Source organism: Tupaia chinensis, unplaced genomic scaffold (genome assembly GCF_000334495.1).
Source record: "Tupaia chinensis unplaced genomic scaffold, TupChi_1.0 Scaffold000366_1, whole genome shotgun sequence".
Taxonomy (NCBI): Eukaryota; Metazoa; Chordata; class Mammalia; order Scandentia; family Tupaiidae; genus Tupaia; species Tupaia belangeri.
In genome coordinates this window covers 224,099-247,658 of record NW_006159863.1, presented here as the reverse complement: position 1 = coordinate 247,658, position 23,560 = coordinate 224,099, and the positions used below count along the sequence as shown (strand labels likewise).

Here is a 23,560-nt window from a genome sequence, read left to right as displayed (position 1 = left end):
AAAAAAAAAAAAAAAGAAATCTTGCTCGAAAAACCTCAAATGGCTCTAGACCCTAAAGATAGCAACCCTTTAGCATGGCAAAGAAAAAAAAAAAATACCAAAAACCCAAAAAAAGGTGAAACAGCAGTAGTCTTATTTATTTATTTATTTATTTTTGCCACAGAACATGCATGTTTGCCAGAGAGAGAGGGAAAGTGAAAAATTACTCCTCAGTGGGGAAGACCATGCTGCAATCCCTTTCTCTCCATTCTCCTCTCAGGATTCTGGACATGATCACACAGGTACCTGGCGTGTTGTTCAAGTCACCAAGTCTGGAACTTGAACCGTGATCAGCCATATGGGAATCCAGCACTTTAACCAGCATGTTACCTGCTGATCCTGCAACTGTCTAATTTAAAAATATATATATTTATTGGGACTAGCAGTTGGTGTAACAGCTATATCACTGGACTCCCATGTAGTCAACTGTGGTTCGAGTCCAGGACCCGGTAGCTTAAACTCACACCAGGTGCGTGTGCATGCGTGCCCAGGATCCCAAGAAGGAGAGTGGAGGAGAAGGGATTGCGATGTGGCCATTGCCTCTGGGGGGTGATTTCTCGTTTTCTTTCTGTCTTTCTGGCAAGCACATGCGCCCTATAGCAAAAATTTGTCTCCTATGTGTGTGTGTGTGGGTGTGTGTGTGTGTGTGTGTGTGTGTGAATTTTTTTCCTCTTTCTCTCCATGAGGGAGAAAGAAAGACAGCACCCAACAGGGTCTGGATGCTGCGATCCATCTGCGATCCATCCCCAGCCTCAGCCAGCCCTGAATCGTGGGCACATATGTGCCCTGCACACTCTAGGTCTCGAGATGTGAACTCACGACTGCCCTATGTGGGTCAGCCCCACAGTGCCGTTTTACTGCTGTGCCGCCATCAATCTCATTGAGAAGCTGACTTAGTCTTTGGGGCAAGTCAGAAAGTCATCAGAACACCAATCCATAAATTGTACACTGCTGGCTACACGAAGGTCGCTGCAGTCAGTGCCATCTGCGGTAAACTGAAAATAAATGGAGCGCCTGGGATTAGGAGTCTTCCAACAGATGGGGAACTGCCCCACCGATTCCTGAGTGACAAAAAGCTGTTCATACCAGAGAGGGAAAACGCTCAGGCCTCTTGACAACTCTCTACCTTACCCTTTAGTCTTACTATTATATCTCAAACCCTCTCCCTTATTTGCCGCTTTCAATTACCATGCCCTTCTTTGTTTTTCTTCCTTTCTCTTGCTCTCATACTCCCAAAAGGCACATACATATACTTCAAGAGAGAGAGAAGTTTACTTACAGGTATCAGACACAGCGTAGAAACAGAAAGAGAAGGAGGAAGAGAAGACAAAACTGAGGGAAACTTCCACACATGGAAGTATTTTCTACAGGCACTGTAGTCCACTGGGCAAATGAAAAGAAGAGGCAGGCTTCTCACTGATGTCCTCTGGAACCCTGGAGCAGCCACCGGCTGTCTATTGAGAACCCCATGTAGACCACAGTGGGGATTAGGTCTGCCCACTGACATTAGTTGCCTTTAAAATGAATGAAAGCTGATCTTAGTTTCCTTTCTAAGGAATGAAAAGAAGAAACTGGCCCCAAACTCTAAAGTCTCGCTGAGATATTATGTGATGGATAATCATAACTCAGTTCAGAATCCATGAAGTTCAAGCAATATTCAATATAATACTTCAAGTCAGCAAGAATTTCTGTAGCTTACTGACCTAAACAATACCATTGTCCACTCTAAGCAAGACTAGGAAAAATGTGGCTAATCTAGGCACAGAGGCATTGCAATTACAAAACTGAAAGGCTTGAGTTACCTCCTTACCTTGCTCAAAAGTACTCTTGTCAAGTATTAGCGGGGTTACAGAAAGAGCTAAAAATAGGAAAGAGGGTGACTTGCATGATTTAGGGACAACATAAAAAGCTCCTAAATTATCATATTTTAGCTATACAACAATGTGCCTAGAATAATAGATTCATTTCAATTTGAAAACAGGAGGCTAAGCCCCTTAAAACTATTTCCTGATTTCATTTTGAGAGATTGTTTCTACAGTAAGATTAACTTTCATCTTACCTCTGGTAGACAGAACTCAGGTACAGAATCCACAAATACATGACCTGAGCACTCCTTCAGCTCCTAAAAAAATGATAAAGGAAAAACATTAAGAAGAGATATCCAGTAGACACAGTAGCACAGAAATACAACCTCCAAACCAACTTGTCACGAACAGTCAGACTGCTGGAGCTGGAGAGAAGCTGCCACGTGTCTGAAGCCAACTGTTCCCTTTGTAGGCTCACGTAGGCCAACTGTCTTATAGAGGGTAAGAGTGCTGCTTGGTAGTAGACTTGGGACTCAAGTGCTTATTTCTTGATCCCACTTCAAGGATTCCATGCAGGCACACAGGCTGCTTCCATAACCCATGTTCCAAGGGTTTCCAAATAACAGTGAGGTAGACCACAGTACAACACTGGAATTATCTGGGGGACATCAATAAAATGAAAGCTCACTGGGCCCTAGCTAAGACCTGAGGGAGGAGAAACTGGGAATGAGACCACGCAATCTATATTTATAACAACCACCTCTAGTGATTGTTATGCAACTGGGTTACGGGTTATTGCCCTAGACTATAAAATTATGTACAGTCTCATTCTCCACCTAAAAGTTGGGGGAGGGAAGGGTTTAATAAGGAGGGAGGATCAGGAGAAAGTGGTAGAGATTAAGAGCAAAGCAGACTGTCCACTAAAGTCTATCATTTGCTGCTTTTACTGTAAAGTGACACATAGCTTTAACCTTTTTAAAAATTTATTTAATTTTATCTAGCTCTATTATTATTTTTTTAATTCATTACAGGGCACATATGCTCACCAGAGAGACAGTAAGAAAGCAAGCCACAAGGTCTGGGACTCAAACCATGGTTGGCAACGTGGGAGTTTAGCACCTTAACCATCACACCACCTGCTGGCTTGACAGTTTTAACCTTGATGGTGCAGAAAATCCACTGTACATGTAATGCTTGTCCTTACAGAACATATCATTTATTTGGAATTATAAACTAAATGTACTTACTCAAAAGAAAAAACAGATCGTATAAAGAATCAAAATATGGTACAACTCCCTACCCTGCCTATGACCTATGCTATTTAATAAGCCTATTTTGATTTCCTCACAGACCAACCCTGAGAAAAGGATTTGAGAGCAAGCAGTTTATTATGGGAGGTGTTACAAAACAAACAAAAACCCCCGAAAAACTAAGAATAAAGAAGTGATAAATGGAAAGGAAGGTGGCTGATAATTTACCACCAGCTGGCTGATTTGTTATTGAGTCACACACCAATTTGGGCAACTGGAAACTTATTCCCATGGGGGAAACTGAGAAATGGTATAAAACATACACCTCAGCGTACTGAGGAGCAAACGGTCTGGAATATTTATACACCGTGTGTATTCTCTGTAGCGTTAGCAAAAGCTCTTGGGCAAAGTCATATGGACACTGGCGGCTGGAATGACAGAGTACACTGAAGTAGAAGGGCTGGGAAGAAAGGAGTGGGCTACTAGAAGAGTCAGCTACCATGACCCCAGAAGGTTACTAGAGTTGTTTTCTTCCCTCATTGACACTTTCGACTAAAGTTTAGGGTGGATTTTTTAATCTTCAAAGTTAAAGCTATCTATCATTTTACAATGAAACCAGTAAGTGGTAGAATTTAGTGAACAGTTTCCCTTGTTCCTTCAAAAAAGATATAGTTGTTATTATTTTGTTCTTTCATGTTTCCATTAGTTGATGAACATGTATTTCTATATATTCATATATCCAAGTATCCATACTTGTGTATCAGAATCCCAATGGTTTTATTCTGTCTTTCTACTGAAATAGAGCATTAACTACATGTAGTCATCCTTTTTACAAGACTCATATTAGAACCTTGCGAGATTTCTTTCTCTTTGCCTTCCACTGTACACTCTGTTTCCTTTCCTTCTGAGTGTCATTTAACTAGTGATAGGCTGAGCCAAAAAGAGACTAAAAACTGTTCTTAATTACAATGTACCTGCCAGCTAAAAACAAATGAGCAATTATGTTTAATGGGAGAAGATTCCCAACTCCCTTAGGATGAGGTTAAAAGTGATTAAAGACAAATCATGGGAAATTTCAAAGCTTTGCCTGGTCTTAAATTGGCTGTGTAATCTTCCTCCCTCTAATGCTACATATTGGGGCATGTCATATGATAAAGTCTCTCCTGAGACTCTCATCCTTCCTGGCCTGCAGAAGCACATTTGCCATTCCAAACACTTACAATGTCACAGTATTTTATTCACCGCTCCCTTCTAATGAAATACTCCCACATATACATGCAAGTCATTTCGCTCACAATGCACTGGTAATGGGATGCTCCCGAGCCTTTCTCAGGGAACAATGATTTATAGCCAGCAGGAGACTCGGGCTGAAATCAAGTATACAGGTTCCTGAATGTCACATAATTTTACAGTCAGCTATGAAGGGAATCTGGTTTCAAATTAAGCATTAGGCTTGCGCTTGAGGTTGGGGTGCAGTTATAGGAATCAATTCTGTAAAACGAGCACCTCTTTATTTAGCCATCTATTACGAGAAGAAAATGCCTTATTCAGATGAGTCATTTTAAGAAATTTTAAACTCATTATGTTTTTCAATTGTAAAACTCGGGAGAGCAAGAATGATTTAGAGGACTAAGGTGGCCAGGATGAGTTTTTAATCTTCCTTTACTGTGTGTGTGTGTGTGTGTGTGTGTGTGTGTGTTTTAGTATGAACCTTGAATAGATTAAAATTTTAACATTTTTTTTATAGCTTTTTGTCTCTCACAAGTTAATTATCTAAATAAAGATCTGAGGAATTACTAAGATGATAACTTACTGTTGAAAATTTAATAGCCTTGAGAAAAATAATTTATGTCATTAACCTTATGTTTAGTTAGTAAGTAAAGTCATAATAGGTCTCCAAATCCTAGATTTCTAGAACTTCATTTTAAAGAAATGTTTATTTAATGTTATTTATTATTATTTAAAATTTGCTATAGGCCATATGCACTTACCAGCGAGAGAGAGAGAAAAGAGAAAGAGAGAGAAAGTAAGAAAGCAGATTGCCCGGTCTGGGACTCAAACCGTGGTGGACCATGTGAGAATTTAATGTTTTAACATCACACTACCTGCCAGCCCTAGAATGTGTGTATGTATGTGTGCATGTGTGTTTTCAAAGAATTGTTTAACCTTATATACTTATTATTATTTTTCAATTTTGCTATACGGCATATGCACTCACCAGAGAAAGAGAAAGAGAAAGCAAGAAAGCATGCTGCCAGGTCCAGGTCTCAAACTGCAGTCGGCTATGTGGGAGTCTAGTGTCTCAACCACCAGCTGGTCCCGAACGTGTGTGTGTGTTTTAATTTATTTTATTTCTTTCTTCTATGAGTGAAACAGAGACAAGGAGACAGACAGGCACTCCCAACAGGGTCTTTATGACATGATTTACCCTCATCTACAGATTGCCCTGAGTCATGGGTATGTGTGTGCCTGGAGCGTTTAGGAAGATCTCCAGATGTGACCTGGTTGGCTTCACAGAGCACTTTACTATTGCTAAACTACCATCTGGGTCCAGAAATTGTTTATCTTTTTCACAAACTATAAGATTGACTGTTCTAGACTATCAGGAACGGCTGGAATAGGGTCACAGGTTAGTCTGGACGGCCCTCTACTCAAATGTATCTAAGAGCAAATTCCCCGATACACAGCTGGGAAGTTAAACACTTGTTCCTCAGAATAGTTTCCACACCACAATCAGAATGATCCAACTGGGTCATGACACTGTCCTATGACCTCCTGTGGTTTCTCATTACCAAAAGATCCAAACTTTTTCTTTTTTTTTTTTCAATTTATTTAACTTTGTTATTATTATTTATTTTTGTTTTAATTTGACCAGGGAGAGACAAAGGGAGAGAGAAAGGGAAAGTGGGAAAGCAAGCCACGAGGTCCAAGGCCTGAACCATGGTTGGCCACATGGGAGTCCAGCATCACAACCACCATGCCACCTGCCGGCTCCGATACAAATCTTTTCAAAGTCCTACCTGATCTGATCTCTGCTGGAAACATTTTAAAACTCATATACTTGAGAATTTTAAAGTTAGTTTTTGAAAATTATTTTTTATTTCTTTTAATGATAGGCAGTAGAACCTGAAAATGAACTGGACTAAATTCTTTAATAAATATCACCTTTGAAACCCTTACTGCAATTCTATAATAGTTTTATTTCTGTGGTAATAAAAAAAATATTTGTGGCAGAATACTTAAGATTTCTATACATGAGCAAACTGAATCTAAATCTGAACACTGTGCTTCCTTAAAAGGTGCTTAAAAACAATAATTATCGTCAGCGAAGACCCCAGCATGGATCTCGGTGTTTTTCAAGGAGACTATGTGTGTGTGGGAAAAATAAAAATAAAAAAGCCCAGGGTCAGCAGGTGGCATGTGCAGGACTCCCACATGGCCGACCATAGTGTGAGTCCTGGATCCGGTACCTTGAAAATCATGCTGGGTGTTGTACACATGCCCCAAATCCTGAGAAAATGGAAAAGGGCTTATGGTGCGGCCATCTTCCCCTAGAGGGTGATTTCTCACTTTTCCTCTCTCTGATAAGCATGCATGCCCTATGGCAAAAATCTAAAAAACAAAAACAAAAAAGCCTATTAGTCACTTTACTAGATGACTCTGGTGTGACAAGATGGCTTTCTCCTGGGGTAGATATGCTTCAGCTGTTTCAGATATTACCTTATCCAAGAAAGCATTTCCATCCTTCAGGGACCAGCCAGGAAGATTAGACAGTCTGGGACTGCAAAACAGAAGATTAAATTATCCTAAATAGATTATAATCCTCAGTGATTTCATGGTGCCTGTACTGTCTCCATAAGTTAAAAACAGTTTGAAATTACTGGCAGCAATGCTTACCCCAAATACCAATCAGAAAGATGAGAAGCAACATGTTGTTTCAAGCTTGAGAATGACATAGCATGGAATATCAAACTTACATAGTTTAGCACAAAACTGGGACAATTAAACGAACACTACGTAGACTGATACCGGAAAAACAAAGATGAGACACTAGAGTATTTTAGACTTGTCCAGTCACTACCCCACTCTACCTTGTGCTCAGAGGAATCCTGAGGGCGGGCAGAGGGGCAGAGGGAGCTGATATTATACTGTCGGTGAGAAAGCACACCTAGAGCCGTTAGGTGCTCTGATGAGAACGTTTGCCTACTGGGAAGCTCACTACCCGCCAGTCAGAAATCCGTGAATGTAAAGACCTGAATTCTACTCCAATCCATACTCTGGACTCACTGTTCACACGTGGGTCAGCCATTTGTCACCTGTGGCTTGAGTTGCCAGTTCTGGAAAATGTAAACTAGTTTTCCCAACTGCCAAAAAATGACACTGGATCAAAGTGAATAGTTTCTAGAAGGTGAGGTTAATATCATGTATAAAGTCTAAATTTGAAAATAATTTTACTTCTAGTAATCTCAGGATTTAACTGAGTACTCCTAAGTGACTGGAAGAATAACACTGGAAGCTAGAACTGCCAACAATTGAGGACAGAAAACAAAAACGTTAGTAAAATGAAAAACTTAGTGACCGAGAGGCTATATGAAGATAAAGCACATCAAGGCCAGCCATTGGCACAGTGGTAATACAACTGAACCCACATCTGAGGGGCCCAAGTTCAGGTCCCAGGAAACGCTTGAGTACACTGGGCACGCACACGTGCCTAAGATGTAGGCCGGGTGAGACTGGAGGTGAACTGTGGTGTGAAGACCCTGTTGAGGGTGTGCCCCCTTTCTGCATCTCTCTCACAGAAGTGAATAATTAAGAAAAAAAAAAAAAAGCACACCTCAGGAGTACGAGTTGAATGGCAAAAGGATTTTAGCATTTCACTGCAAAATTACAGTCTGTGAAGTAAAAACTGAGGGCAAAGGAAGGGTACAGACTGAAAGGCCTCTATATCACAAACCAGATATGTATATACTCTCTCACCTTTCCTCAAGATAATTTGATCAGATTCTGACTGTGTAATTAGGTAATAGGTACTAAAGTCAAAACCATAAATATGTGAATATTTGTCAATCTTCTCAGAAAGGTTAAAAACATGAATAAAATATGTATCTAATTTCAGAAAATAAATGAAAATTTGGGGAATAATATTAAAAAAAAAATGCCAGAAAGCACGTGTAGTTGCCAGAGAGAGACAGACAGGGAACGAGAGAGAGCATTCCCCCCGGTAGGTTGTGATCACATTGCAATCCCTTTTCTTCCATTTCTCCATTTGTTGGGATTTGAGGCATGCATATACATGCACCTAGCATGTTTTCTAAGTTGCCAGGGCTCATATTCAAACTATGCAGTCGGCCATGTTGAATATGGCTCTCTTAACCACCAGGCCACTGGGTCATCCCTAGAAAACCAATTTCTTAGGACAGGTCTTAGTTAAGTATGAACAGTCCTGATAGCAGCCCTGAGGCAGCTGATCTGATTTAAAAGATATGGGCTTAAAGCTATATGTATGATTTTATGATATCCAAAATTGACTAGTATAAAATAATACATCGATAAGAAAATTGAAAAGAAATGTCATACTCTATGATGTCAAGTCTCTGCAAAGGCAGCTTAAGAGATCACCAAATTCATCCTGGGCTCATCAGTTGACCATTTATCTGCTCTTATATGAATTAATGTGAAAGATGAAATATATGTGACCCCACTGAGCAGTTGCAGGAACATTTTACCGTTTACAGCAGACGTTACAATAAAGAAGTCAATCAATAAACCAATAGAATGCTTTCCAACAACACAGCTAAAGGACATTATTTTGATAAAGAACATTTTTAACGGAACAAAGCAAAGTTATGACAACACACAAGGTACTGGTAATCTTCAGATTTTTCATTTTCCGGCAAACCAAAGCTCAATGTGTCTGAGCATGAATCAGCACGTACCTTTGAACAAGTGGCAAGGGAAGGAAATTGAGGGTGGAAGTCATGTCCAATCCACAGTCCAACATAATGGTGGTTGATTTGAATTTGAGCACATTGCATGGTAAGGTTGGGTGCCCTGACAGGCAGTACTGAAAAAAAATTAAATTGCTTTTATCAATAATGAACTATAGAAAAAACCTAAGAAGCAAAATGAATTAGGTAAAACTGATAATCTTCTCTTGCAAGAACAGTATTTAAATTCAGCAAATTTACATGGCTTCTTTTTTTATTGACTAGGCTCTACTGCCCCTAGCAACTCAAAATACTCAGAAGTCTTGGATCATACTCAGGCAAACACAGTTATGGAGGGGATACAGTCATTCAGAATAGAAAGTTTCAAGGCTGTGGTTATCTCCTCTATCTAACATGACATTTCCAATTCCCACTAGCCCTTCTGCACATAAGTACTGTCTGATGGTGTGGGAGTCAATAAAATTCTAAGCTGGATCCTTAAACTATAATCTAGATTTTGTTTTCTTCTCTTGCAATAAATAAATTTACTGAAAGGAAATGGTTAGAAAGGTTATGGATTGGCCTGGTCAGGAGGAATGACTCAAGGAATGACTCATGGTGCATACTGCTAAGACACTGTGCTCTGGAGCCTGGGATCACATGGGAACCCCAAGTTCAGGTCCAACCTAAGGGCTGGGCAAGAAGACACACACCAGTAATCCCTGGTGAAGAAGGATCACGGCAGTGAGACCCTGTCTTAAAAAAAAAAAGAAATAGGGGCCCAGCAGGTCGCAAGGTGATTCAAGTGCTAGATTCCTATCACAATTGAAGTCCTGGACCTAGCGGCTTGAAAATAACGCTGGGCGTGTGTGCATGCATGCCCAAAATCCTGAAAGGAAATGGTGGAGAAGAGACTGTGGCATGTCCGTCCCCTGGGGGTAGTGATCTCTCACTTTCTTTCTCTCTTGTCTCTCTCTCATGTCCCCTGGGGGGGGGGGGACACCTAAAATTCTCACTTTCTTTCTCTCTGTCTCTCTCTCATGTGCCCTGAGAGGGAGGGGAAACACCTAAAAGAAAACTTAGAAATAACTCAAAAGGACAAGTGACTTCCCTGACAGGTAGACACTAAGGAGGAGTATGGGAGATATATTCCCAAATTACCAAGATCCTTTTGCTTGTGGTAGCAGAGCTCAGAAGTCAAAGGGGCACAAGTCACACTGAAATGACATCTTTTCTAGTTTCATCCTTAACTCTAAATTATGGTTAAGGTATACCAATGGACAAAAGAATCAGCATGCTAAAGCTGCTGCTAAGATCTCAGCAGGGGACCAGCAGTTAGTGTAATGGCTATGTCGCTAAACTCCCATGTAGCCAACTGCGGTTCGAGTCCCAGACCCAGTGGCTTAAACTCACTCACGCCAGGCATGTGTGCATGCGTGCCCAAGATCCTCAGAGGAGAATGGAGGAGAAGGGATTGCAGCGTGGCCATCCCACCTAGGGGGTGATTTCTCGCTTTCTATCTCTCTCTTTCTGGAGAGCGCACGTGCCCTATAGCAAAAACCTCTCCAAAAAAAAAAAGATCTCAGCAGGGACCAGATGGTGATGTAGTGGCAAAATATGATGCCTCTGAGGCAATTTCACATAGGAAGGTTCCCAGTTCAAGTACAGAGACCTCCCTGAGTACATTAGGCATGGGCTTACCCATGATCTGGGGCTGGCCAAGGTAAACGGCAGTGTCAAGACCTTATTGGGGGTGCTACCTATCTCTATGCCTCTAACGACAACAAAAAAGATTTCAGCAAAAGAAGTTAGATGAAAGTCTTTACATTTGTTACTACCTATGAATACAGGAATAACAAATTCAGCTTCTCCTATACTCTCACAAGCCAATGCACTTCTGTGATCTCAGAAAGCTGGGTAGGGAGTGGTTTCCCATATACCCCTCAGCAGAAGACACCACTGGGGCATCCTCCAATTCAACTAAATTCTGACACCATCCCCCGGAGATGGTGTCAGACCCTATGGGGCACAGCAGCACAGGACTCTCCCCCCACTTCACATGCCGGTCACAAGGTCGTTTCACCCATGCTTCTGACCAATCCCATACTGCTGTTCCTACAACCCTTTCTTTCAGTTCGATTAATTTATATACTGTTTTTCTGTCATATTTGTGAAAAGCTGTAACTTGGTGCCCATACTGATCTGTGGGCAGCCTTTCAAACTCACGACGACCAAATTTCTCTGTATATGCTGCATCACACTTCCTTTTTATTGGCTGCTTAAGTAAATATACCATCATTTATTTAGTCATTCCCTTCTTGTCGCACATTTAGGGTGGCTTCCAGTTGTTCCATTACGAATGTGGCTGTAGTGATCACTTCAGTGCTTAAGGCTTTTTCCATACTGGACTGTTTCTTTACGGGATTCCCAGAAGTGGCATTAACTGGGTCAAAAATATGAACATTTTATAGCTCTGTATATCTGCTGCCAAAAGAGTTTCCAAAAAAGGCTATACCTATTTACAGTGTCATTGGTAATATATCAGGCCTGTTTCACTGCTCATCCCCACCAGCAGCATAGTTAAAACCATCTAGAATCCGTGCCAAAACATGCAGCTATAACTTTCGTAATAGCGATCTAGAGGTAATTAAATGGCCCTAACCAAGGAAAGTCCACTATATGATAAATGGCTTTAGTTTTGAGAGACAAGTTAAATTATAGCAGATAAAGCTGGGAGTTTAGAGTAAAACTGCTGGGCCCTAATCCTGGTTGCACTTGTTAGTGTGTGCGGGTCTGGGAAAGTTACTTAACTTTGCAAAGACTCCGTTTCCCCTTCTGGGAGATGTAGTAACAGAACCTATCCCCACAGAGTTATCACAAGGACTAAATGAATGATACATCACCTGGCACATAGAATATGCTCATTTTTAATTGCTATAGTTATAGAATCACTAGGGGACTGAACAGTTCATTTAAGCTGGGGGGAGTAATTTATATCCTATAGGGGCACTGAGTAATGCCTTAGGCATTTGTGCATTCCCTAGAACAAGGTAAAGTCAATGAACAATTTTACAAATATTGCCCATTGTTTACTAGTTTGGTCTCTAGGAAGCTAAATCCACAGTGAGCACAGATAGAGATAATCTAGCTAACAGAAGGTCTTGCAAATTTAATTTCCCTCTAGCTTAATAAGCATATAGCAATGCTTTTCCTGTGAATTTCATTTCTACTTAATTCAAAAGCTACAGGTTTGGTCAGCTGCAGTGGTATAGTGGTAACACAACACTCAATGATGCTGAAGCCTCACAGGCAGGGCTCAGGTTTGCACCCTGACGTCTTCCTAAACATGTGAGCTCCCTGATGTACATGAGCCAGTGATTCTGGCTGGCTGAGGCAGGGGGGTGGATCATGGCATGGAGACCCTGTGCCTATCTCTTGCTCTCATAAAAGAAATGAAAAGAACTAAAAAACAAAAGCTGCTGGATTTTCTGTGTGACAATTTATTGTCTGTATTTCCTGTGTGCTTACTGATCTTTTTTTTTTTTTTTAACCGAATGAGTGGGATTTGGTTTTGAAAGTCAGGTATGCTTAAACATATACAAGTATTCTTTATAATTTTTTGGATGAGCGTTTATTAGTTATACTTATTGCATATCTTCCTATCCTGTTACCTTTCTTTTTTTTTTTTTTGAGAGGTTTTCTCTATAGGGCGCATGCGCTTGCCAGACAGACAGAGAGAGACATAGAGACAGAAAGCGAGAAATCACCCCCCAGAGGGGATGGCCACGCCGCAAACCCTTCTCCTCCGTTCTCCTCTTGGGATCTTGGGCATGCACGCATACACGCCCAGCGTGAGTTTTAAGCCACTGGGTCCAGGACGCGAACCACGGTCGACTACATGGGAGTCCAGCGACATAGCCATTACGCTAACTGCTGGTCCCGTTACCTTTCATTTTTAAAACAGTTTCTGTTATGGACATTTTCAAACACATATAGAATAGGCAATTAGTATAATGAGCTCCCACATATTTACTACTCAGGTTTAATAACCACCCACATTTTGCCCATTTTGTTATTGTTTTCCTCTTACACATGGACACATTTTTGCAGAATAACTACTATGTTGTTTTTCCCAGAAAATACTGTTTTCTTAAATGTCTTATATCTTTTATCCACAATGAGACAAAAACAGGGGTCTATTTTCTATATGTCCTAGCACAGTTCATTAAAGTAAATTCTTCTCACTTTTGTTAAATTATTCTTGGTTTATAACACACAGTTTATTTCTAAAGCCTCTATTTTGTCCATTGGTCTTTCTGTACTGCTTTTTCATTATTACCTCCAATACTGTAAGGTTTACATGATCTCTTTTTTATTTGTTTCACTACAGGGAATCTTCACTTACCAGGGAGATAGGTGCCAGACAGAAACAGAAAGAGAGGAAACGCCCCCTAATGGGGCATGGTCACACTGCAATCCCTTTCCCTCATCCCATTAGGATTTTGGTCATGTGTGCACACGTGTCCAGAGTGTTTTTCAAGCTACAGGGGCTGGTATTCCAACTGTAGTCAGTGATGTAGGTTCTGGTGTCCTTTGCATGTCACTTAACTGCTGGGCTACACAGCTGACCCTGTGGTTTCCAAATAAGCTAAACTGGCTAGACTTCAATAAGAAAAAAAAAAAAAAAAAAACAAGAAACAAACAAACAAAAAAACTTGCCCCAAGCATGATTATATTGAACCTGTATGTTAATTCAAAAAATGCTGTCATCTTTACTAAATAATAGTCACATTTGTCTGAGCCAGGAACAATGCACTGTTTCTTAGTCTAATTATTTTATAAGTCTTTATAGCTTAAAATGTTTTATTCCTTTAGTTACAAATCATTCATTTACCGGGCCTGCAGGAGGTCTGGTGATTAAGGCGCTGGATCCTACACAGTTGACTCTGCAGTTCAAGTCTCAGACCTGGTGGCTTGGAAAAAACATTCCTAGAGATGTGTGTGTATACCCATCCCTCTTGGGAATGATTTCTCACTTTCCCTCTCTCTGTCTATAGTAGGCACATGCACCCAAAACCTAAAAAAAGTTTTTAAATTAAAAATTCAATTATCAGGACCAGCAGTTGGCATAATGGCTATGTTGCTGGACTCCCAGTTACTCGACCATGGTTCAAATTCCAGACCTAGTGAGTGGCTTAAACTCATGCCAGGCGCATGTGCATGCATACCCAAGATCCCAAGAGAAGAATGGAGGAGAATGGATTGCTGCGTGGCCATCCCCCCGGGGGGATGATTTCTTGCTATCTGTCTCTCTGTCTTTCTAGTGAGCACACATGCCCTATAGCAAAAACCTCACCAAAAAAAAAAAAAAAAAAAAATTGAATTATCATTAAGATAAATATATTATTTTTACTTTTCAATTTTATTTAATCTCTCTTCTTGGTTTTATCATTCTATTTTCTTTAAGGTTTATTTGTTATGCTTTTCTAATCTCTGCAGTTGGATGCACTAACTTCTGTAGCAGAATATATAGCTGATTAAAATATACACTTGGGTTACAAATCCCCTATAAGTGATATTCTGGAGGCACCTCACAAGGTTAGATATATTTTATCCATTCCTAAATATTACATATTTTTCACTGATTTCTTGTCTGAGCTGAACCACAAACTTCTTAGAGGTTTATATGTGTGTTTTGTTTAGCTTCCAAATATACAAATGGTAATAGTTACCTTTGGGTTATTGATTTATAATTTTATTGTGGTGAGAGAATAGGATCTATACATTAAGTTTTGGTTATTTGTTGAAGTTTGCTTTGTGGCCCTGTACACTGTAAATAGTCAATTTTTATAAATGGTCTAGTGTGCTTAAAAACTAGAAAATATATATCCTAATTGTTGCTTAGCGTAGATTAAGTTCCTCTTATTTAAAGTCTCATATATCCCTGAGTCCTGAGATATGAGAACTTCTCAAATTTTCTTTGCAATTGACTCAAATCTTGTTTCAGTTATTTAGAGTCGAGTCTACTGGGTACACAAGGATGAAGATTGTTATAGCCTACTAGTGAAACGTTTCTTAGAATTATGTAATAACCTTTCAAAAATCTCATCCTATATTTATTTTTAAATCACAAAGCTCTGTCCATTTTTCCTTAAGTGAATCACTGCCCTATGTGCTCTTTGGTTTTTAAAGAATTACTTAATTTTATCTATTATTATTATTTAATTTGCTATAGGGCATGTGTGCTCACCAGAGAAAGACAGAGAGAGGGAGAGAAAGTGACACAGCAAGCTGCCAGGTCTAGGACCCAAACTGCGATCAGCTATGTGGGAGTCCAGCACTTTAGCCACAAAACCACCTGCTGGCCCTTGTCCCATGTGCTTCTTCTTCTTCTTTTTTTTTTTAAAGAGAAATTTTTGCTATAGAGCACGTGTGCTCGCTGGAGAGACAGACAGACAGAAAGCAAGAAATCACCCCCCAGAGGGGATGGCCATGCTGTAATCCCTTCTCCTCCATTTTCCTCTTGGGATTTTGGACATGCATGCACATGTACCCGGTATGAGTTTCAAGTTCAGGACTCGAAGTTCATTCAACTATATGGGAGTCCAGTGATGTAACCATTATGCCATCTGCTGGTCCTCTGGTGTGAGTTTTAAGCAGTGAGTAGGGGACTCGAACCATGGTCAACCATGCGAGTCCAGCAATGTAACCATTACACTATCTGCTGGAATTATATATAAAAAAGTAGAATTATATATATGTATGTATATGCTGTATTAATAGAAATAAGAACTATATACACATATTTAAAAATGAAATTAATCTTATAAACTATAAAAACCTCATATTTCCAGTTCCTAATTTGAGGAACTTCTTTAGACTCTTCTGTATCTTTTAGTTATCTGTATTTCTCACGGGAGTCGGGGGTAATTTCTCACTTTCTGTCTCTTCGTCTATGTCCTAGCAAGTGCATGCACCCTATAACAAAAATTTCTCTAAAAAATAAAAAATCACATAGAAGAGTCAAGGGCTACAGTTTAAGAAAAAATTGTGTAACCATCAGGATTTCCATCTTCTGGTACTATAACTTACTACGATGTATTTAACAGTGGAACGTCTGCACTGGGACAGCTAATGGGACAAAGAAATAGGAAAAAACAATTCCAGGGAGAGGCCCACTTATCTAGGCACCTGACATATAACAAAGGTAATGCTACCCACACACAGTTCTGAGAAAGTTTGCAACCCCATTTGGGAAAGATTACTTCACACCATACACAAGAATTGATTCCAGATGACTTTACTTAAGATGACAAAAATCTTAAACCTTTTTTTTAGCTTTTGCTATAGGGTGTGTGTGCTTGCTGCAGAGAGACAGGGTGGTGGGGTGAGAAATGCCCCAGGAAAGATTGCAACACCACAATCCCTTCTCCTTTGGAGATTTCAGCCATGCAGGCACAAGCGCCGAGTGTCATTTTTAAGCCGCAGGCAGGGTCCAGCATTCAAACCACATAGATGGCCACGTAGGATCCAACATGCCTTGATAGCTCTGTGTCTCCTGCTGTCCAAAAACCTTAAAACTTTGAGGGAGTACCTGGTAACCCCACCTGAGCTGCTGCCGCCAGTAACATGTTCAAGGTATCCAGGGGTCTGGGAGGTCAGCCAGTCTGAACCTACTCACCTTCAAAGTCTATGCAGCTACAAAAAAAGGATTCACCCAACAAAACTGCCATGAAGGTTGATGAGCTTTCTCTCTACTCAATTCTCAAGGATCAATCCCAATATGTGGAGGAGCCAAGGACCCAACTTGAAGAAAACATCTCACAGCTCCCACATCACTGTGAGCCAATATATGGACAAGCTGGCGTCAGGAAATGACACCAAACTAAGCCCAAGATACAGAACTGGGTTCGATGAGAGTTAGACAGCTGTGAGGATGTCCCAAATGCACCTCCTGGCTGTCTTCCAAGATGTGGTACTATTGGTTTTGCTGGCCTTGTACTCTTTTTGGCTAGAGGTTCAAAAGTAAAGAAGCTGGTGTACCCACCTGGTTTCATGGGGCTAGCCACTTCTTTCTATTATCCACAAGCCACTGTATTTGCCCAGGTCACCGGGCAAAGAAATTTGATTACTGGGATTTACAAGGATACATAATCTTAGAAGATTTGTGGAAGGAAAACTCAAAAGGCAGGAAATAAGGGGCCAACAGGTGTCATAGTGGTTAAGGCGCTGGACTCCCACATGGCTGACCATGGTTTGAGTCCCAGACCCAATAGGGGTCACACTGAATGCATGTGCGTGCATGCCCAAAATCCTGAGAGGAGAATGGACTATGGAGTATCCATCCCCTGGGGGAGGGGGTTCTCACTTTTTATTTCTCTCTATCTCCTGCAAGCGAATGGACTATGGAGTATCCATCCCCTGGGGGGGGGGTGTTCTCACTTTTTATTTCTCTCTGTATCTCCTGCAAGTGCATGCACCCTATAGCAAACAACAAAAATCAAACACACGAAAATTTCTTAAAGAAAAAAAAAGACAGGAAATTGTGAAGAATTCACTTGAAAGTAAGTAGAAAACTTCATGTCTGCCCATTTTAATCAGCTATAGGTAATGATTAAAAAGTCCATACAGTAAATCAATATTCTTTTAAATTTATTAGTAGTAGCAGTATTCAATTTGAGCAGAGAGAGACAGAGACAGAGGGAGAGAGAGAGTAAGAAAGCAAGCCACCAGGACTGGGACTTGAACCATGGTCAGCCACATGGGAGTCCAGTGCTACAACCACCAGGCCACCTGCTAGTCCCAGTAAATCAGTATTTCTACAGAAGAACAGCAAAGAAGTCATTACTGAGTGTAGTAAATGGCTTTCTTCAGGAACAACTACATTTAGGCCTCTTTGTTATTTTGGATGACACTACACTGCAAGTGGACCCGAAATCCTTTCACCTAGAAATAATGTACGAGCCTTAGAACTCCTTGATCTCACATTGCTATTTATGTACATAATTAAAATCCAAGTCAAAAAAAAATACTTTCAGTGAAAAACAAAACAAAAAGAGGGTAACGCCTCAGAGCATAGGACAATTTCTCAAGCAACAGACAGAACGCACCAACTATAAAAAGCAAGATTAATAATTGTGGCTAATGTACTTTAAAAATGAAAACCCTCAAAAGAAGCTGCTTTGGTTAGAATGTATCTAAAATTTGTGATAAAACTTAATCCCCAATGCAATATCATCAAGAGGTCTGACCTTCAAGAGATGGTTGAACAATGAGGGCTCTGCTATCATGAACGGGACTTAGGTGCTATTATTAAAGGGCTTATCAGGGAGAGTTCACCCATTTTCTTCCCTTTATTTATTTATTGTCCTTTTTTCTTCCACCATGTGAGGCCACTGTGTTTGTCCCCTCCAGAGGATCCAGAAACAAAACACCACCTTAGAGGCAGAGAGGCCAAGCCCTCCCTAGACACTGAATCTGCCTGGACCTTGATCTTGGACTTTCCAGCCTCCAGAACTGTGAGAATTAAATTTCTGTTGTGATTAGAGTGGGGCCTCTGTGACTGACTCCAGGTAACTTTATGAGAGAAAGGCCTGGTTAGAGACACAGAGATACATGCTCTCCTCTGGCTCTGCCTCGCCATGTGATGTTCTGTGCTATCCTAGGGTTCTGCAGAGAGCCCCCACAAGCAGCAAGGCCCTCACTAGACGCAGTCTCTGACCTTGGATCTCCAAACTGTGAGCTAAAAACCCTCTATTCTTTATAAATTACTCAGGCTCAGATATTTCTGTCATTAGCGATAGACTAAAACATTCTACAGAACCTTGACAATATCTAAACACGGTAAATAAATACACATTTTAACATATTAAATGAATAAAGACATACAGGGATATGATACACTTCAACTTAAGAAAAGTATTGGGTTGTTGGGAAAGTCATGATGCATTTTTGCATAGAAAAATATGACTTTCCCGACAACCTGATAGTAAACTCTGCAGAGGGAGAGAAAGCAAACATTGATCTTAGTTGTAGATGTAACATGTCTTTAAGAAACAGGAAAGGAGGTATTAACATATATTCAGTGTTGCTAATGAGAGCAAGAGTGCCTTTTTGGTATGGTTACCACACGCTTTGGTAACACCAGCAATATGTAACTATTTTCCCTAGTAGTGTGAAAATTTGTTGTGCTATTTTCCTTATGTTGCAAACATCTCATGGTTCTAAAACAAATTCCAGGAGAGCACAATCGGTAATTCTTTTCATATTAAGATAGTATCCCTTCAATATATTAATTCTTTAAGGAACTGTGATTAGTAGTGAGAATGGTGTATGATATAAAAATGAACAAGATTTAAAACTACTGCTACCTCCTGGGAACCAGCAGTTAGCACAATGGCTATGTCGCTGGACTCCCACGTAGTCGACCGCGGTTCGTGTCCCGGACCAGGTGGCTTAAAACTCAGGCCGGGCGCGTGTGCGTGCGTGCCCAAGATCCCGAGAAGAGGATGGAGGAGAAGGGATTGCGGCATGACCATCCCCCCTGGGGGGTGATTTCTCACTTTCTGTCTCTATGTCTCTCTCTGTCTGTCTGGCGAGCGCACGCGCCCTACAGTGAAAATCTCTCCAAAAAAAAAAACAAAACAAAACTACTGCTACCTCCTGAGAAGGCTGAGTCAACGACATACAGTCTTAGGGGAAAGAAAAGAAAGATAATTCCCACAGTTTTAGTTTAAAATGATTGAGACTACCTTGGTCTCTTTGACTCCTTGGTGCTTTCTAATCTTATGAAGTTTAGCAAAACACTTCTCAAACAATTTAGAAAAGCTTTATAATTTTATGAGAAAATTTCCAAATGCTATTGATAATTATCTAATTATCAGAAATGTCATATTAATATGATAGCTATATTTATAAAAGATACATATTCATAAAAATACATATTGCATTGACACTTGAAGAGTAAGTACAAAAATACAAGTAGATCCTAGCTTAGAAAGAAATGGGAACTGAAAATTTCATTGTATGAGTTACCTTTACTGAGTACTGGCACATTCTTTTTTTCTTTTTTAAGAGAGATTTTTGCTGCAGGGCACATGCACTTGTCAGAGAGAGAGAGAGAGAGAGAGACAGAGACAGAAAGCAAGAAATAATCCCCCACATGGGATGGCCATGCTGCAATCCCTTCTCCTTCATTGTCCTCTTGGGATCTTGGGCACACACACATACATGCCCGGTGTGAGTTTTAACCCTCTGATTCTGAGACTTGAACCATGGTCAACTATGAGGGAGTCTAGTAACGTAACTATTATGCCACCTGCTGGTTCTGATAAAACATTTCTTTATAAATTGATCTTTTCCAACAACTGAATTAAGCGAATCTTACTGACATCAACTCAATAGTAAAGGTCCGAGGCCACAAAGCTAATATATTAGTTTGAGTTTGCACTTGAACCACAAGTTCTAAAAGCTTTCTGTTAAATTATTCCACTAATATATCAGGAATAAAAATTATGATAGTATACTATGCAAACAGAAAGGATTTGGAGAGGCTAATTAGGAAAAAAAAATCCAAAAATTAAAAAAATAAAAGTCACCATACTTTTTTCTAGTACTCTGTCTATCCTTACTTCTCCCTCAATACTGTTTCAATGTTGTGCCACTAACTAATCTGTCTTAGAATAGTCTCAGGGGAGAGGGTTTGGAATAGACAGCAAAGAGAATATTCAGTCAATTAAGATTACAGACACAGTTATTTCCATATTCCTGAGAAGGTATACACTAGCATATTTTAACATTTAAAAAATGAGGTACTTCCTAATGATAAAATTCATTTTTTTAAAGGTTTTTGCCATAGGGCATGTATGCTTGCCAGAGAGAGACAAAGAGAGGGAAAGTGAGAAGTCACCACTACCCCCCAAGGAATGATTACATCACAATCCCTTATCCTCCATTTTCCTCCTGTGGTTTTGGGCACAGATGCGCGCGCGCGCGCGCACACACACGTAGAGCATGATTTTCAAGTCATGTGGAAGTCCAGTGTTGTAGCTACAATGCCACCTGCTGGCTCCCAAATCCACTTGTTTTTAAGCTTAGTTTTGTTCCATAGTCTTGCTCATTAGACTTTTAACTTCAAAACACACACACACACACACACACAATTTAAAGCTAAATGGGCCTTTTAAGACAAAATAGATCACAGAACTAAATATAAGGATTAAAATAGAGAAACTTCTAAAATAGCACTGTCTTAAAAAGTGCATGCCCACTAAATGAGTAAAAAGAAACAGGTGATATCAATTTTAATAACATTTTATTTCAATATTCTATATTATCATTCAACATACAATAAATATAAAAATATTGAGACATTTTCCATTATTTTTTCATATTAAGCCGTCAAATCTGATGTGAACTTTAAACTTAATATTTTTATTTAGATGTTCAATTTTTACATGAAATACTTAGATAAAAGTATTTTAGAGTCTCTAAGATTTACAGTTGAAAAAAATGTAGATTCAGAGACCAGCAAATGGTTGCTGGACTCCCACAGAGTTGACCCCACAGAGTTGACCATGGTGTGAGTCCTGGACCCAGCGGCTTAAACTCACACCAGGTGTGTGTGTGTGTGTGTGTGTGTGTGTACGTGCACATGCGCATGCACTCAAGATCCCAAGAGAAGAATGGAGGAGAAGAAAACTGCGGTGTGGCCATCCCCCCTGGGGGGGGGTTATTTCTTGCTTTCTGTTTGTCTCTCTCTTTTTCTGGTGAGCACATGTACTCTACAGCAAAAACCTCTCCAAAAAAAAAAGTAGATCCATATACACAAACTCTTCCAAACATACCTAAAAACTTCTAAGTAGGGGTCAGCAGGTGGTGTGGTGATTAAGGCGCTGGACTCCCACATGGCTGACCGCAGTTTAAGTCCTTGACCCAGTAATTTGAAAATGACACCAAGTGCATGTGCATGCATACCCAAAATCCCAAGAGAAGAATGGAGGAGAAGGAAGATGGCAGTATAGCCATCCTTTCTGGGGGGTTGATTTTACACTTTTTCTCTCTCCCTCAGGTAAGTATGTGACCCTATGGCAAAAAAACAAAAAAAAATTTAAATTCCATGTTAACTGAGTATCAGTATTTTTTACAGAATTGTTTAATTTTATTTATTCATTTATTTCTTTTAATTTGACCAGAGAGAGATACCCAGAGAGAGCAGGAAAGAGAGAAAGCAAGCCACCAGTTCTGGGGATCGAACTGTGGTTGGCCTTGTGGTTGTGTACAACACCTTAACCACCATGCCGCTTGCTGGCCCCAGGTATCAGTTTTTAAATATAAATTTTACTTAAGTAAAATCAAACATAATTTTAGTTCCTTAATCATATTTTAACTGCTTAATGGCCACTTAATGCTATTACTGGACACTGAAGTACATGAGGAAGTTCTAGAAAAATGGTGGAAAATATTTGTATACTTGGTCAAAGATGTTTTTATACACAAAAAATAACAACGTCCATAAGTGAAAAAATTAAATTTAATCAAAATTTAAAACTTCTGCTTTTCAAAAGATTCTGTTAAGAAAATGAAGGATAACCCATAGATTGAATTTACAAGACTCACCTGAGAGTCTCAAGTTGCATACAGAAAACAAAAACTCCTCTTCCAACTCACCAGGGGCACAAATAATGCAACAAAAATAAGAAAATATTTGAAAAGACATTCATTGAAGAAGACAAATGGAAACAGATGAAAAGATGCTCAACAATAATTCTTAGCGAAATGCAAATTAAAAACACAGTGAAGAGGTCAGTAGAAGGTTTGGTAGTTAAGGCACTGGATACCACATGGCTGACTACATGGCCGAATCCCAGATTTGGTGGCTTGAAAATCATGCTGGCTCATGTGTGTCACAAATTTCAAGAGAATGAAGGAGAAGGGATTGTGGAATACAGAGATTTCTCACTCAACATAACACCCCTGCACCCATGTGCCCTGTTGCAAACAAAACAAAACAAAACCTCACCCATAGTAAGAGACCAGACAGAGGCACAGCATTGAAATACCATGCTCTGCAAGGCTGACTGATGCAGGAAGGTTCCGGATTCATGTCTGGAGATGTCACTGGGTTCGTGGGGTTCACATATGGCTATGATTTAGGGCTGGCTCAAGTTGGGAGTGGATCATGTCAAAAACCTATACCCTATGGAGGATGGTGTCTCTGTCTCATGGAAGAAATACATATATAAACTTAAAAAAATTGGGAAAAAAACCCACAGTAAGATACTATTGCACTCTTGGGACAAGCAGATGGTGTAATGGTTATGTTGCTGGACTCCCATGTGGTTGACCACAGTTCAAGTTCCAGACCTGGCAGCTTAAAACTCACGCCAGGCGTGTGTACATGTATGCCCAAAGTCCCGAAAGCGGCATGTGTACATGTATGCCCAAAGTCCCAAAAGCAGAATAGAGGAGAAGGAATTGCGGCATGGCCATTCCCCCTGGGGGAGAAGGGGTGATTTCTCACTTTCTGTCTCTCTGTCTC

At 40.1% G+C, this 23,560-nt stretch overlaps 1 protein-coding gene and 1 pseudogene across 2 annotated transcripts in view; one reads left to right on the top strand and one right to left on the bottom strand.

The window, feature by feature from the left end:
- The window catches only part of INTS9 (integrator complex subunit 9), a 93,333-nt gene that overhangs the window by 46,817 nt on the left and 22,956 nt on the right, over nucleotides 1–23,560 (bottom strand). For both annotated transcript variants that reach the window (XM_006153203.3, XM_027773720.1), the window contains exons 2-4: nucleotides 9,031–9,158; nucleotides 6,815–6,875; nucleotides 2,099–2,161 (exon numbers count right to left, since the gene is read on the bottom strand). In XM_006153203.3, coding sequence (XP_006153265.1) covers nucleotides 2,099–2,161; nucleotides 6,815–6,875; nucleotides 9,031–9,158 — 252 coding nt within the window. The remainder of the gene's footprint in view (nucleotides 1–2,098; nucleotides 2,162–6,814; nucleotides 6,876–9,030; nucleotides 9,159–23,560) is intronic.
- Nucleotides 16,689–17,219, top strand: LOC102494788 (MICOS complex subunit MIC26 pseudogene; annotated as a pseudogene).